Below are 15,945 nucleotides of genomic sequence, written 5' to 3'. Positions count from 1 at the left end.
ACGCTGCGACGCACGTGTCGTAGACCACCCCTCCCGTCCCACCATTCAACGATCTCCTTGCAAGGAGGGGGAGGCGAGGTCGACTAAAGTGTGGCAGCTGTTTCCGGCGGAGGAGGCGGGGGATGTTTGTGAAAGGGCCCTTCTAGGAGAGCGGATCTGTCTTAATGGTTCCTATGGTTGTCCCTCTGGATCACGTGGCTAGGGACGGTCTTCCGGGAGGCGGAGGGGAGGAGAAAGGGGCGGGAGGGGGAGGCGGGGGAAACACTCTCGACCAAGATTACGACAACGACGATGACGGGGGTTGTCATGGTGCCTTGGGGTCTGGTTCGCGCATGCGCCATATGACAGCCTGTGTTTGGTCCTGGAGTAGCGACCCCTGCCCCAGGTGAGAGGGAGCGGAGAAGGCCCCGCGGGCTGGAAGGGAAAGGGGCCGAGTAGGGGAAAGTTGGGGAAAGCGGCCGGACCCCGGGCGAGGAGAATGATAAGAGGCCCCCGGAGGAATCGAGGAGGGTGGGTGGGGGGCAAGAAAGAAAGATTCAGAGACCTGGGATTTGGGATCGAATCCCGACCTGTGTGACCTTGGGCAAGTCACTTAACTTCTCCGGACCTCAGTGCACCTGTAGAATGAAGGCGTTTGTGTGAAAGATCGATAAGCTGTCTTTCAGCTTTCCATCCTGTAAAAAGTTAAGGAAGCAGGAAAGGGTAAGGTGTAGTAGGGGAGAGAGGGAAAGGCCAAGGAGAAGCAGAAGTGGAGGAGGAGGAGTTGAGGTTGAGGGGAAGGTGGGAGGAGAGGTGTGGGTCATAATAAACTGACATTTATATAGCGCTTTACATACATGATTTTATTTGCTTTTTACAACAACCCTGTGAGGTAGTCACTCCCTACACACGAGGAAAGGCATGTGAGGTTGGCATTATCATCCACACAAGGAAAATGAGGCTGAGAGAGGATAAGGGACTTTTTGCTTAACCCTAGTCCATGCTCCAAATCCTGTGCTTTTCCTACCACGGTAGGATGCCGGGAGAGAGAAGGGAGGTAAAGAGCAGATGGGGAAGTGAAGAGAAGTTGGGGAGGGTGAGGTGTTGAGATAATGACAGAAAAGAAGAAGAGAGGATGGGGAGAGTGAGGTGGAGGGTAAATGAGGGGAAGGAAGAGAGGAGAATGGGAGAGAGTGAAGAGAGCTGAGATGAAGGGAGAATGAAGGAATGGAAAGGGGCAGGATGGAGGAGAATGAGCTGAAGAGGGGTGGGGTGGATGGGGCAGAAGTGAAAGGAAGGAAGAGTAGAATTAGGGGAGGGTAGGTGAAGTGGAAAGTCTGGTAAGAGGGGAAAAGGAAAGGAGAAAGGAACAAATGAAGGGGAAATATATGCAGCAGGCTTGGAAGATAGTGGGGAAGGATAAGTGTGTGTGTGTGGGGGGGGGGGGTACCTTGACAAATCCAGCAGAGGAACAAGGCTACCCCTGGCAAGAGAGTACTTAAAAGGCTTCAGGTGGATAGGCTGGTGGTGGCAGTGATAGGGCAGAAGTGAATGAACAGGAGAGAGATTGAAATAAGGATACTGGATCTTTTGGTTGAGAGTAAATCCAACAATCCTGTTTGGTGCTTGGGGTGCAGGTTTGAGAAATCCTACTTCTTGTTGTTCAAGACACCCTTGCAGTACGTGTTGTTTGGGTGTTTGCCCTGGGCTGGTAGCTTGCCAGTCACAGTACAGTACCCAGGGTTTGGCCCTGTTCTGCCCTGCTGAGCTAACAGGCTGGTAGATGCTGATTTGCACAGATGTAATGTGGGCTGATGGGAATGGGTAGGTGGTCATTGTTGCTGAAATGCTACTTGTAGCAGATGGGGAATTGAGGCAAAGTTCTGTCATCCATCGTCTTCTCTGAAGAAGGCAGTAAAGTGAACTGATGAACTATACCAAACCTAGGAAATTGTGTGGGGTAAATTGTATCATCCCAAAGGTGGCATGGGGATTGGTCTGGGAGTGACATTGCAGAGCAGTGGCAATGGATATGAAAGGGAATATAAGTGTTAGAAATTTAGGCACTTTCTCTTCTCTGTTAGAATACACTAATGTTGATCTATAATCATGCCTTAGGAAATTCAAGATAGAGAATAAACTTAGAATACATTGTTACTTTACTGTTCTAGCTGTATTTATTCTATGCTTTTATTTGTAAAGAGTTATATTTCATCCTATGTATTCTGTCATGCCCAGTTCTTAACCTCCCAGTTCTGTAAAGATACTACTTTATAAAAATAATTCAACTCTTGAGGAAAGACTTCAGGCAAAGTTTAGCAAGCTGAAAATAGTACAGACCCAGTCTACTTATACTTGGTTTTCTTTCTTTCTTAATTGGCCCAGGTTCATAGGGGATCACTTCTTTATCTGATTAGGGCTTTGAAGACACAGATAAACATTTTTGGATTAGTATAAATTCTACTGCACATCCTCTTTATTTGCGTGGTTAGTTTGCCTCACCCAGCATGTGTATATCATGGTGAGCTAATGAACCTGAGTAAGAAAGACCTGGCTTCAAATCCTGCTTCAGATACTAGTAGAGCAAGTCACTTAATCTCTACACCTCAGATTCCTAATCTATAAAATGACTCAATGGCCTCTAAAATCACTTTCAGCTCTCAGTTTATGATCCTGTTACTAACACCCTGATTCTCACCTCACCAAGTGAGTTACTTTCTAGTTCAAGGATGGGGAACCTTTGGTCCCAAGCCCACATGTGACCTTCAGTCAAAGCGCTGCACTTGAGGACCTAGAGAGGGACATGTGGCCTCGAGGCTGCAGGTTCCCCACCCCTGTTCTAATTTCTGTTTTGGAAGAGAGAGGGCAGATCATATCTTTGGGGCCTAAAGTTGACTAAATCTGGGAATAATCTCATTTGTCCTTTACTTGGATATGCAGAACCTTTGCTTATGAAATATCGAGGACCTTTGCATTACTGATAAGCCACCAGAGATGTTATAAATAGCTTCAGGAGGACAATGGACTGGGAATAGATTTTTATCACTTCGTTGATAAAACAGTAGTTAATAGTTATGACATAGTTTAGAAATTGCAATATGTGATTCTTGTTAATGGATTTGAATGGATGTGTACATTGTTTGTTAATAGAAAAAAACCGTAATACAAATTATTTGCTGTTGTTTTACCCTTTTGTGTGATCTTTGTACTCTAGGGACCCTCAAGAACTGTTACATTTATATCAAGAAAAATTAGTGCCAGTTGTGACAACTTGTTTTGGTTAAGTTCAGATTCTAATGAAGTCCTAGAGAAATAGCCCTAACACCTTTCACAGTAGGACTTTAGATATCTACAAAGTAATTTTAGCCACTGTCAGCCTGTTCCAGAAATGAACAGATGACTTAGAGGCAAAGAGTTGAGCAATGAATTCTCAATCTCCAGTTTGCCAATAGCCATTTAAATTTGCACTTAACTTAGAAGGGAGAAAAGCAACGCAACTACTTTAGGTTTTGATATTTTGCCATTTTGTGTAGCTCTCAGTCTGAGATCATTGATAAATAAATGCCATCAGTCTAACTGCTGTCTCTCCTGTTGAGTGCCTCATATGATTCTATTTATTAGTGAAGTCTTTTGTTCAGTGATTAATTTTTCTCATCATCACCACTCATTGAAAAGAATGTGTCTCATTTCCACAGAGAGAAAAAAATTAAAGGTATAATGTAACCCTTTAGTCTTGTCTCACTTGAACCTTGTTGGGACATTAAAGATTTCTGTTCTCTGGAAAAAAAGAACCCTTTACATTAGAGGTTTACATATAAAAATTCCTCTGTTTACCATGCTAAAATATATTTTGTATTTTTTTTAAAATTTCTGATTAGCACAGATATTCTAGGGCAGCTAGGTGGTGCAGTGGATAGAACATTGGGCTTGGAATCAGGAAGACCCATCTTTCTGAGTTCAAATCCAGTGCCAGACACTTACTAGCTGTATGACTCTGGGTAAGTCACTTGACCCTGTTTGCCTTAGTTTCCTCATCTGTAAAAAGAACTGGAAAAGGAAATGGCAAACCACTTTAGTATTTTTTGCCATGAAAACTCGAAATGGGGTCACAAAGCATCAAAAACAACTGAAATTATTGAACAATCACACAACAACAACAAAAAACCACAAATGTTCTAGTGTCAGTAGATATTGTATAAACATGGAGGTATAGTGGAAAGAACGATAGCTCTAGAGACAGAGAACATGGGTTCAAAAATCTCACTTGAAGAGGCATCTTGGTAAAGTGGATTTAGTGCTAGGCTTGGAGTCAGGAATACCCAGGATCAGTCCTGACTCAGACATTATTTATTAGATGAGTGACCCTGGGCAAGTCATTTAATGCTTCTTTGCTTTATTTTTCTCATCTGCAATTATTAGAATAGCTAGCATTTATGTAGTACTTTATGGTTTGCAAAACGCTTTATAAGTATTAACCGAATCGATTCCCACAACAACTCTGAGCAGTAACTGCTATCGTCCCCATTTTACAGATGAGAAAACTGTGGCCCCAAGAATTAAGTGACTTGCCTAGGGTCATACAACCAGTAAGTATCTGGGGCAGAATTTGAACTTGGCTCTTCCTGATTCTCAAGCTCTGCATTCTATCCACTGTGCTACCTAGTAGCCATTCTGTAAAATGAATGGCTTTGAAAGTCCATTCCAGCTCCAAATCTAGGATCTTATGATCTGGAAATCTATCTATGATCCTTTTACATCTCTCCAATTCTGCTGTCAGCTTTGCTCTGCCCATTTTGTTTGTGGCAGAATAAAATCCAATTTATTAGTCTGTAGCTCTGCTGACTGTACAATAGTAACTGATTTTTAAAAATCCTTTATTAAAAGAGCTATGTTAATTTTGTTCACTCAGATAGTACATGGCTAGTAAGATAGCAAACTTCGTGTTGACATTATTTACAAAATAGAAGTGAGGAACTCTAATTTCAGTTCTTCATTTTCATCTTTGTGTTAGTCTGAATGACCATCCCTTAGCTACATCTACTTCCATTTTGAAGAGGCCTGCAATTAATTTCTTAACAACAACAACATTCTTTACAAGAAAATTAAAATATGTACGTTTGTTGCATTTCACACAAAAAGACCCTGATTTAATTAGAGATACAATTATACATTTTAGTCCATTGTTTTATCTGGGTTATCCAGGCCGTCAAGCTTCATATCTAGTACGGAGACATTACATTGTGCACGGTTTTGGTGTAAGAAATGACATTTCCATTTTCTCTCTTTTATGCATATAGAAATAAATGAGTAACCTGTCTAGGGGTTCTTGGTGGTTAGAAATTAATTTATAGGTAAAGAATATGTTTATTTTATTTATGTATTTAATGTTTAATTTATTTTAAAATATATTTATATATATTTATATTTAAAAATTAACCACTGAACAAAATAAAAATAAATTTATAGGTAATATCCTTAAATCAATTGAGTGTTTCACTATACTATACTTGTATATATTCTCTATGCCACACTTATATACTAGCTATACTTGTATTCTAATGTGGAATTTGTTCTCATTCAGACTGGCTGAGCTCCCTGATGTCCTCCACTACAGTCAGTAAGGAGTTGGGCAAGCTTTAAACATCCTTAATTTCAATTTAATTTTAGCTTGGGTCCTCCCTCTGCCTATTTATTAGTTGCTCGGGTTTGCCAGAAGTTCTTGGCATTGCTGCTGTAGTATCTGTGCATTTGCACTGGCCTTCTCCCTTGCCTGGAGTGCTCTCAGGCTTTTTGTCATCTGCCTCATAGAATACATTATTTCTCTCAAGATTCAGCTCAAGCACTCCCTTCTCCATGAAGCTTTTTGCAATCCTCCAGTTACTAGTGACTGATTCTCCCAACTACTAGACTCAGTTTTGAAACAGACCTGATAATTTACGATATGTTACAATGAATTGATTATTGGCCTAGTAAAAAAAAAATAAGTTTTCATTTGTTAGTTTGGGGAGGCTTATTTTTTCAACAGTAGTTTTATCCTATAGATAATTGGGTAATGTCCGGACATTTAAGAAGACAAGAAAACAAAAGTGTTGAACCTAACAATGAAACAAACATCCATAAATCTCATAGAATAAAGTCATAAATTGATTATGCATTTAAAATATCCCAAGGACTTGGAGTACTCAGACTCAGGCTTATTTATTATTTTTTTTCCCTTAAGCATTGCTCCAGCTAAGCGCTTTAGGTTTTGTTTTTGTTTTTTTGTGCTTCTCAGTGCCAACCTTGTAGTACCCATTTAGTGTTTTCTTTGCTGTTCCTAAAAGGACCTTTTTGAAAGAACTAAATCTGAGGTAGTCTCAGCTTTCACTGGTCTGTCAATTGTGTGATTAGCTTTGTGACCCATTTCAGCATTTAACAATTTGGCTTCTGTTCTAGGCTTTGCCACTGACTAGCTGTGTGACATCCCTTAACTTTTCTGAGGTCCAGTTTTTTTATCTGCAAAACAACTAATAATCCATACCTTGCCTACTCTTTAGGGTTGTCATGAAATGATTGTGTGAAAGCACTTTGTAAACCACAAAGTTCTATGCAAATAAAGATGTTACTATCAATTTCCTGTTCATCGACTTACCCTGATCACCCCAAAGCTTTCATCTTCTGTGAGAGTCCACAAAACCTTTCTTAGGACTTATTAAGCAAGCATTCTGCTCTGCACCCCACCCTCTCCTCCCACCTAGCACTTTCTCTTTGAGTGGCTTTCTGGAAACTTTTATGCCCCAGGCTTGTAAGGGCTCCCTGCCTGTGACACCCATCAGACACATCTGAGCAATAATCCACGTGCCCAGCCCTTGAGTAAAACATCTTGAAAACTAGGAGTGATGGAGAGTTAGTGAAGCAACTAAATATGTCAAGTCTAGGAGCAATTTTTCCACTAGGGCTAGGCTATTCCTCATTGTCTCTTTCCTCTCTCTTCCTCTTTCTGCCCAAAACCCCCAAACCTGAGTCCAGCAACCACACACTTCTTTACTTCCACCCTCCCATTCTAGGACTTAGGTCTTCTGTGTACAAGTTAGAACTGTTCCATAAAAAACTCCTATTTCTTTATGGCTTACTGACCTATTTGAATCTTTTGTGGAAACTACCTTTAAGTCTAAAAACTGCCAGAAGTGACTGTAACACCTTTACCTTTGGGGTAGTGTGCAAGTAGTTTAGACACAGTACTGAGACGGTTGTAGTATTAAGGGAAAAGTCTGGACATTATGGGAGGTCTTCTAGGCTAGGCTTTGAGACCTTAATTTTTGCAGTGTCAAGTAAGTCCTGGTCCAAAAACATCCATTTCATTTCAGAAATAGAAGTAACTTGATACATTATTATCTATTCTAAAAAGTCTAGTAAAATGTTTCTTTGTTAAAGCCTTCTACTGCTTATGCTTCAATTTGGAAGTGAATCTAAAAGTCTATGTATTTGGAAGTTGGAGGGAAATTAGTCTACCAAATACATTGTTTTTGTTCACTGAGGCCTGCAAGAAGACATACCAGAAGCCGGAGGGGGTTAGTCTCTGTGTATGAGTGATTTGCTCTTCACCATTGAAGTGGCTTTTTTCAGTTCCTAAGGATTAATGACTTCTTATTTAATTGTTATCATAGGGTTATCCAGATGGAAAGGGTGTTGATGAATCTGCTTCCCGCACAGTGAGAGTATGGAGAGAAAAGACCCACCCAGAAGCAGCCCGAGAAGGCTATTGGCTAAACTTGGCAAAGTAATTGAGAGAAAACAAATGGCTCATCACTTCAGCATGGCAGCTGCTGAGTCAGATAAGGACTCTGGATTTTCAGGTTAAAAATACTTTTTGTTATCTTTTATCCATTATAAGGGGCAGCTAGGTGGCACAGTGCATAGAGTGCCAGACCTGGAGTCAGGAAGATTCATCTTCCTGAGTTGAAATCTGTCCTCAGACATTTACTAGCTGTATGACCCTGGACAAGTCACTTAACCATATTTGCCTCAGTTTCCTCATCTGTAAAATGAGCTGGGGAAGGAAATGGCAAACCACTCCAGTATCTGTACTAAGAAAACCCCAGATGGGGTCACAAAGATTTGGACACAACTGAAAACGACTGAACAACCAACCACCCATTATAACCATAACAGTTTGTTTTCAAAATCTCCTCCACTCATCACTTACTTGTCTGACTAGGATGAGGCACTTTTATACACAGGATAAATATCTAAACTCTAAAATAGTTATTCTGATATCACACAGTAATGTTACATTCAGAGCAGCTGCTAACAGTGTCAGCAGGATGGGACATCTAGTTACAGCCTGATCTCCAAGCTTTAAACCAAATGCTTTCCACTGTTGCAGGGAAAAATATTTCAGTGCTCATGCTTCTGTTGTTTCAGCTGTTTTCTCCACACAAATAGTTTGTCAGACTGCAGGAAAAAACACTTTGTGCATTGTTAATCGTTAACAGTTAAGGAATCAGCTCAGTAGGATTACTGTGTGATGCGTTAAAATAACTTGTTTGCCAGAAATTAACTTTTAGAACAGTCAACACATTGTTCTTAATCTTTGTTTTCCTTCATCTTCATAGTCCTTGGGGTATTCTATGGGGATTTTGGTGATAGACATGTAAATAAAAAGATTAATACAGTATGTTTTTTTAAAATTTCACAGAAGAAAACAAAGCATAGAAGGGGACACAAATATATAGAATAGTTTTTGTTACTACCTTGTTAAATTTTATTTGTATATAAGTATATATATATATGTATATGCATGTATATGTCATATATGTTTATATATTTAAAACAATAGAATTTCAGAGTTTCTTATATGAGAATTTCATGTGACAAATTCTTGTTCTTTTTTTATATTGAAAAGTTTGTTTTTGTTGCCAATTGTTAATAATAAAAAATTATTTTAAAGGTCAACATTTTAACAAAGCTTGTGATGCTGCTGTACAACTCCAATTAAAATGACTAGGGATAATTTTCATTTTATCTTCAATTTTTGTGCATTTTATGTTAGGAATATAGACTCTCTTATTAGGGTCTTAGATTGGACAGACACAAAGGGCATGTTTTTAAACCTAAGCTAAAAGGGCTAATTTCATATATAGGAAATCCCCTGTTGAGACTTTCATTGAGTTTGTGTTCCTTCTGATGAGAGGGATTTAAATATGAATCCCTGTCCAGAAGGATCTGGTTGGAATTCCACAACTCATTTCAGTCATTGACTGCCAATTGGCCATCAAGTAGTATTCATTTTATTATGAGTCCCTCATCCACAAAACCCAGTGACCATCGAATAAGACACAATAAGCTAGCATTCTAAGGTAGAAGGCAAGTTGTCCAGTGGCCGCAGACTCAATTAACTACTTTTCTGACTTTTCCTGGTATCAGATGGAAGCTCAGAGTGCTTAAGCTGTGCAGAGCAAATGGACTCAGAGGATATGCTGAACACCCTAGGCTGGCATGGAGAAGAGGGGCCCCGACAGAACTCCACAGTAGCAAATAATTCTTTTCCAGCCTTGTCTTCCATGGTTGTCATGAAGAACGTGTTGGTCAGACAGGTAAGGATCATGGAAGAAAAATGTCTCTGAAAGTCTGTGTGTTAAAAGTCTGTACTTTCTGTCTTTAAAAGATGCTTTATTCTTCTGATTTTGCCACTACACTCTGCTAGGGTCTTTTTTCTTATCTTCTATCATCTGGATAAAGGAAAAGTTTTAGGAGCACACCAGAGGAGAATAGACTAGCACTGAAATTCTCTATTAGGGTGAAAATGTTAATCTTCCATTCACTGACATGGCTAAAAATGATAATTATGAGAACTTTAGCATATAAGTCCTGTGAACACATTTGGCAGTCCTTTAACTATATACAAAGGAATCTGTCCTGCAATGTAGCTCTTCCAGATAAGCAATCTTTTAGCTGTTTAACATTCTTAGAAAGCAGTTTAGGAGAGAAAACTAAGAAAAATCTTCAGTTGATTTGAAACTATGGAGGAAACTTAGGGAAATAGAATATAATAATTTGTTGTTTCAGAATGAGAAGTATCTTTTGTGTTTATTGATGTTACATCCTAAGCCTTTTTTATTTTAGAGTGTTGCCTTACCAGTTACTAGGTCAATTCAGTATTTCCTGGTATGGTTAATATGAAAAGGTGATGTATAAAGTCAATCTGGTTAGATTTAGGTATCTATTTGTCTGTCAAGGGTTAGAAGGCAAGAAGAACATTAAAAAGGTGAGACAGGAGAAGTGGTTGAGAAGATTTTGATAACCCTAGAGTTTCATCTTTAGAATTTGGAAATTTGTATGAGCAGTTTAAACAGTCACTCACTGCTTAGACACAAAGGGAAGGGAAGATTGTGCCTGCTGGGATGCTCCAAAGGTGTGGGGACAAGAGCACCCACTCACATTTATTTGACAGATGAACTCTTTTGTTTATATGTAGTCTTGACCAGATTTGACAGTTAGCAGTTATGGTGCAAAGAAATATGTAAATTTGTCCTTTAATTATGGCATAATTATACACATCACATAATAATCAAGTAACCATGAAGGAAAAGATGACCTAAGTTTACAATCTAAGCATAGCTGTAGAGCTATGAACCTATTTGTGAATAGCAAAAGCTGAGGAATGGCAAATGTTTAAGCCCAGAAATCATTTAAGAAAGGGACTTTTTAACTTTACTTGACTCTACTGTCAGAAAAGTGTGGTTCTTTTAGTGGTGAAGGCCAAGCTTGGTTGAGGAGGGTGTCTTCGAAGATAAAAATGCTTTGAATAGCTTTGACTTTTTTATACCTTAGTTACATGGTTAAAAGAACATGGCTCCAATTTCACAAGAAACATTAGCATTATAACTACTGCCTGGTTCTTCCCAGGAGAACATATTGATTTCTAACAGGGAAGCCTAGTGGCATTCTAGTGAGTTATGAAAAGGGATATTGTTCAGGAGATTACCTCTCAGCTGCTGGTGCAGTCCTCAGTGAGAAAATGAAAAGCAAGATCAAAGGTAGTAAATAAAACCTAATTTAAATGTCCTTGAATCACCAGTACTATCCCTTTGCTGGCTTTTATTCATTTGTGTTTCTTTTTCTCCCTACCTTTTCTCTGGGCCTCTTGCTTCTCTTTCCTGTGTGTGTGCTTATAGCTTCTCTTTGTTGTAGGCCATGTTGATAGCTATAGAAAATTGATGATGATCCAAGGTTGTGTTCTGAATGTGCTTTTCCAGCAGTGCAATATTCTTCATGAGCGTGATTGGCTAGAAAGGCTTTTGTGGTTTATTGGGATATCAAACGCTAAGGAATGACATGAACTGAGAATTAATTTTAAGTAGCTCACATTGCTAAGTGAGTTTTTTTTGGGGGGGTACCTTTTTTGTTATTGTTTATGTGATAGGCAGTGAAGCGTATTGTTTCAGTTTTATAATAATCTTATTTTTGAGTGTTATTGGATATGTGCTGTCCTCTGCTGCACTGTTTAATGTATTTTTATTTTGCTCTTTTGTTCTAGTTCTATTCACTGGTTAGCTGTTACCTTGACAAAATCATTTCAGTAGGCCTTGTTTTCCTCATCTGTAAAAATGAGAGAGTTTGGTTACATAATATCCAAGTTCTTGTCTAGTTGACAAATTATGTGATACTTGGGCTCTGAAATGATTTTGCATATCTAATAACTAAGCCAGATGTCCTTTAGGACAATGGACATAGTATATTATGCTAAAGCATACCAGTGAAACATTCTTGTAAAAAGATGTTGGTTTGGGGGGAGGGGCATTCTAAAGCCATAGGATTGGAATACAGTGAAGCAATCAGCTATTTAGCTTATAAATCTCCCCTTATTTCTGACTCACCCTTATGATATGGGTCTGAACTAGGAACAGGCTGAAGTTGTACTTTATTCTGGGCCAGACTAGTCATTTCACTCCTCTCATTCATTCCTAGTCTAAAATTTCCCTGGAGATTCAAATTTACTCTTGTTTGGTTATGAGACATCTATCCTGTGTGTCTGTCTTATATAACAGGCACAAATCTTAGAATTAAATGTTTTTCTGTGGTTATATTTTGTAGTAGGGTGACCTCGAGTTGACTTAGACCTTTATAAGATCTCTTTAGGGATCCCCCTCAAAACTGGGCTGGACCAGCCCTCAGGAGTTAGGGTACAGTACTATCTGAATCAATGCTTTAAAGACCTATATATGAGAGATAAGTTACCAAATACTTTATGTCTCTCAAGTTTCATTGTCTTAAAACTAGAAAGCAATCATCTGCTGCAAGCTTCACCCAACTTGAGAGTAAAATTTATGAAAGTTTGAGGAAATGGGTTCTGTTTGTAAATGAAAGTAGACTTTACAACAAACTTAAATGCAACAGATATTGAAGTTCTTACTATACACAAAATACTGTTTTGTAACTATAGAGACAAAAATTAAACAATCCCTGCCTTACAGAGGTTTACATTCTCTTTGGGGTGGGAGGCAGATATAACGTGTTGACAGGGAAGCAGGCTACAAGGTAGGGAGTGAAGGAAGCAAATGAGGGAATACTCATGCTTGGATGGATCAGGCTCAACAGAGGAGATAGCACTCAGTATTATGACCATTGCTCTGATGACTCTCTGACTTTGTTTTTAGGTCAACAGAATCATGTTAGCCATACAAGCTAATGCTTAAAGGGAGATAAAGATTCCAAAAGGCAGCTGAGGAGGGAGTGTGTTCTGGGGAGAAGGTTTGCGTAAATGCATGGAGGCACGAGATGGCATTGAGTTCAGAGTCCAATTTGGCTGGAACATAGAGTGTGTAAAGGAGAGTGACACGAATAATAGTAGTAGGAAAGATAGGAAGGAAGGGAGGAAATAAGTATTTGTTAAGTGCCTGCTGTGGTCCAGACACTGTGTTAAGTGCTTCATGTATGTTATCTCATTTGATCCTCACAACAACCTGGAGAGATAGGTGCAATTATTGTCCCCATTTTACAGTTAAGAAAACTGAGGCAGGCAGAGGTTAAGTGACTTGCCCGGAGTCACCCAGGCAGTAAGTATCTAAGGCCAGTTTTGAACTCAAGTCTTCCTGACTCCAGGCCCAGCGCTCTGCCCACTGTGCCACTTAGATGCCTGCCAGACAGATAAGTTGCAACCAGGTTGTAGAGGACATTAAATGCCAGACTAAGGAGTTTATATTTTATCCTCGAGATAGTAGAGAGCTCCTGAAGGTTTTTTTTTAAGCAGAGAAGTGACATGACCATACCTAGAAGATTATTTTGGCAGCTGTATAAAAGATGGATTATAAAGGGGGAGGGGGAGACTCATATCACGGATGCTGATTAGGTGGCTATTACAGTAATCCACTTGAAAGATAATGAAGGTCTGAACTATGGTGGTGGAAGCCTAAATGCAGAGAAGGGTATAGACTGCAGAAATTTTGTGGAGATAGAATGGATGGAACTTGCCAGATGACTAGCTATGGGGTGCCAGTGAAGGAAGACGCTGAGTTTACAAAACTGAGTGACTTAGGAGCATGGTGGTTCTCTAAATAGGAAATTTGAGGAGCGAGATGGATTTAGGAAGGATGGTCATGTTCAGTTTTTAATTTGTGAAGCTTGAGTTGCAGGCACAATATTCAGGTGACAATGTTGCATGTAGTCTGTGATATACAACTGGAATTTGAGAGAGATTAAAGCTAGATTCATAGACTTAGAAATATGTGTCTAGAGGTGATAGTTTGAACCCATGGAAATGGATGGGACAAGCAAGCAAGGGAATTTGGCAGAGGGACAAAGGCCAGCCAGAGTTTTGGGGGAACATTACACTCATACTTAAGGAGTTGAGAGGGCTGATGATCCAGGAAAGGGAAACTCATTATCACACATGCTAAGGAAGGAGTCAGAAAACCTGACGTCTATCCTGGCTCTACCACTTACTATCTGTGTAACCTTGGGCAAGTCACTTGACCTTTCTTGGACTCAGTCTCCTCGACTATAAACCGAGGAGGTCGTGCTAGATGACCTCAAAGGTCCCTTCCAGCTCTTAAGGCTGTGACCATGTGATCTGAGGGGAGAGTATGTTGGAGAAGAGGATGGCCAGCCATGCCAGAAAGATTGGGAGTGGAGAGGGGAATAAGGGCTGAGACAAAGCCATCAGATCGGGCAGTTAAGAGACCTTTGGGGACCTGTTAGAGGGGAGTTTCAGCAGGGTGGCGAAGGGGTTGGGAACTGTGTGATGGTAAGGAAGCAGAGGCAACAAGTTTAGATGACACTTTCTGGGTGTTAACAATGGAGAGGGAGAAGTATGGGATGATACCGTGAGCCTGTATTTCATGTGCTGGCATCACATTTTAACTTGATGTCAGAAATTGTAGCATACTTTATCATCACCTTAGCTATGACCCTAATTATACAATGACTACAGCTACTGACAACTAAGTGACACCTTTGGAATAAAAATGTTTGTTCTCCATTAGAAAAGGTGTTAAAATGAAATAGTTTTTCATTATTTTATAAGGTTTGTAGTCAGAAACACACAGATTTTGAAAGGACTTCTTTCAGATCATGACTGTGATGTGGTCTGAATTTGTTATGTGTGCAATGGAAACCCCATTTGTGGGGTTTAGGTAGATGATGAACCTTTCTGCCAATTCTGATTGACGCTTTGTTAATCTTATAAGTGTGTAAATTGTGGCAATGGAGTTCTTTTCCTTATTTCTTTTCAGGGCAGAAATTCATCCCATCTCCAGTCTTGGACGGTCCAGCCCTCTTTTGAAGTGATTCCAGCTCAGCCACAGCTAGTATTCCTTCATCCATCTGTGCCACCTCCTGTTAGTCCGTACCCTGCTGGCGAAAAGAAAAATGACTCCAGAAACTACTTGCCTATTCTAAACTCTTACACCAAAATAGCTCCACATCCAGGCAAGAGGAGCCTTGCCCTCAACCCAGAGGAAGGAGGAGAAACTGGTATGCAGAAACGAGTCTGTACAGAGAGACACAGGACAAGTTTGTCTTCCATTGGGCTAACCAAGACTAATATTTTGGCGTCTAATCCTTCTACCCCAGTGCCACCCAACACAAAACTTGCTCAGGACTCAGTTCAGCAGAGTTTGTCATCTTTGGCAGCAAGTAGAAGTCTGCAGACTGTTCCTGGTAGTCCAGCAGTGTCTAGTAGCCGTGTGGCTAAAGCTCCAAATTTGACCTTTGCTTCCCCTGCTAGCCCCCGCCCCCTTGGCTCATCTGATAGCACTTTGCATGGGTTGGAGAGTCCCATGCCGCTTTCGGCATTATCAGCTCCTTATGGCCCACCTGGAGCAGGAGAGCAGCCCTGCCACCCTCCAGAAACCTTCCCTGAGCAGCGGCAGAGCAAGCACAGGCGCTTTCGGAATACCCTGGTGATCTTGCACAGGTCTGGGTTGTTGGAGATCACTTTGAAAACCAAGGAGTTGATTCGTCAGAACCAGGCAACTCAGGTTGAACTGGATCGGCTGAAAGAGCAAACCCAGCTCTTGATGGAGGCCACAAAGGGCGATGCTCCTCAGGCTTGGGCCAAATTACAAGCATCTTTAACATCTGTGTCCAGTCCACCTGGAAGTCACTTTGAGGCGATATCTGCTTATGCAAACATATAGCATAGGAGGCATATTTTGCCATCATTTGAGTGATTCTAGTGCTTCTAACTGATATTTGCTTCTGTGTCCCAAAGCTTCTAGAGAAGCTTTCTTTTTGTTTTAAAGTTGAAGAATGTGCTCACAAGGCTCACTTGTGAGAGCACCTGCCATTAACTGGCTCTTGTTGCTACCCTGTGCACCATGCCGGTATTATGTCATACTTCAACAGGAGCCTCAGGTTGGAGCTGTCCCTGGACCCTGCATGAATCAGGTGGTAGGAATAAAAGACACATGCTATGGGGACAGAAGAGATTATTTCTCTGAGCTCTGCTAGCAATTGCCCTTTCATTAAAGAGGCTTACAGGTGCAT

At 40.4% G+C, this 15,945-nt stretch overlaps 1 protein-coding gene across 1 annotated transcript; it reads left to right on the top strand.

The window, feature by feature from the left end:
• Nucleotides 1-277: 277 nt before the first annotated feature.
• On the top strand, nucleotides 278-15,939 carry CIPC (CLOCK interacting pacemaker). Its single transcript, XM_027844985.1, has 4 exons — nucleotides 278-385; nucleotides 7,626-7,814; nucleotides 9,385-9,554; nucleotides 14,691-15,939. The coding sequence occupies exons 2-4, from the start codon at nucleotides 7,679-7,681 to the stop codon at nucleotides 15,594-15,596; spliced, it is 1,212 nt and encodes a 403-aa protein (XP_027700786.1). The 5' UTR covers nucleotides 278-385; nucleotides 7,626-7,678; the 3' UTR covers nucleotides 15,597-15,939.
• Nucleotides 15,940-15,945: the final 6 nt, after the last annotated feature.

Source organism: Vombatus ursinus, unplaced genomic scaffold (assembly GCF_900497805.2).
Source record: "Vombatus ursinus unplaced genomic scaffold, bare-nosed wombat genome assembly UNPS02014945.1, whole genome shotgun sequence".
NCBI lineage: Eukaryota > Metazoa > Chordata > Mammalia > Diprotodontia > Vombatidae > Vombatus > Vombatus ursinus.
The sequence above is the reverse complement of the archived record's forward strand: the minus strand, read 5'-3'. Positions and strand labels throughout refer to the sequence as shown.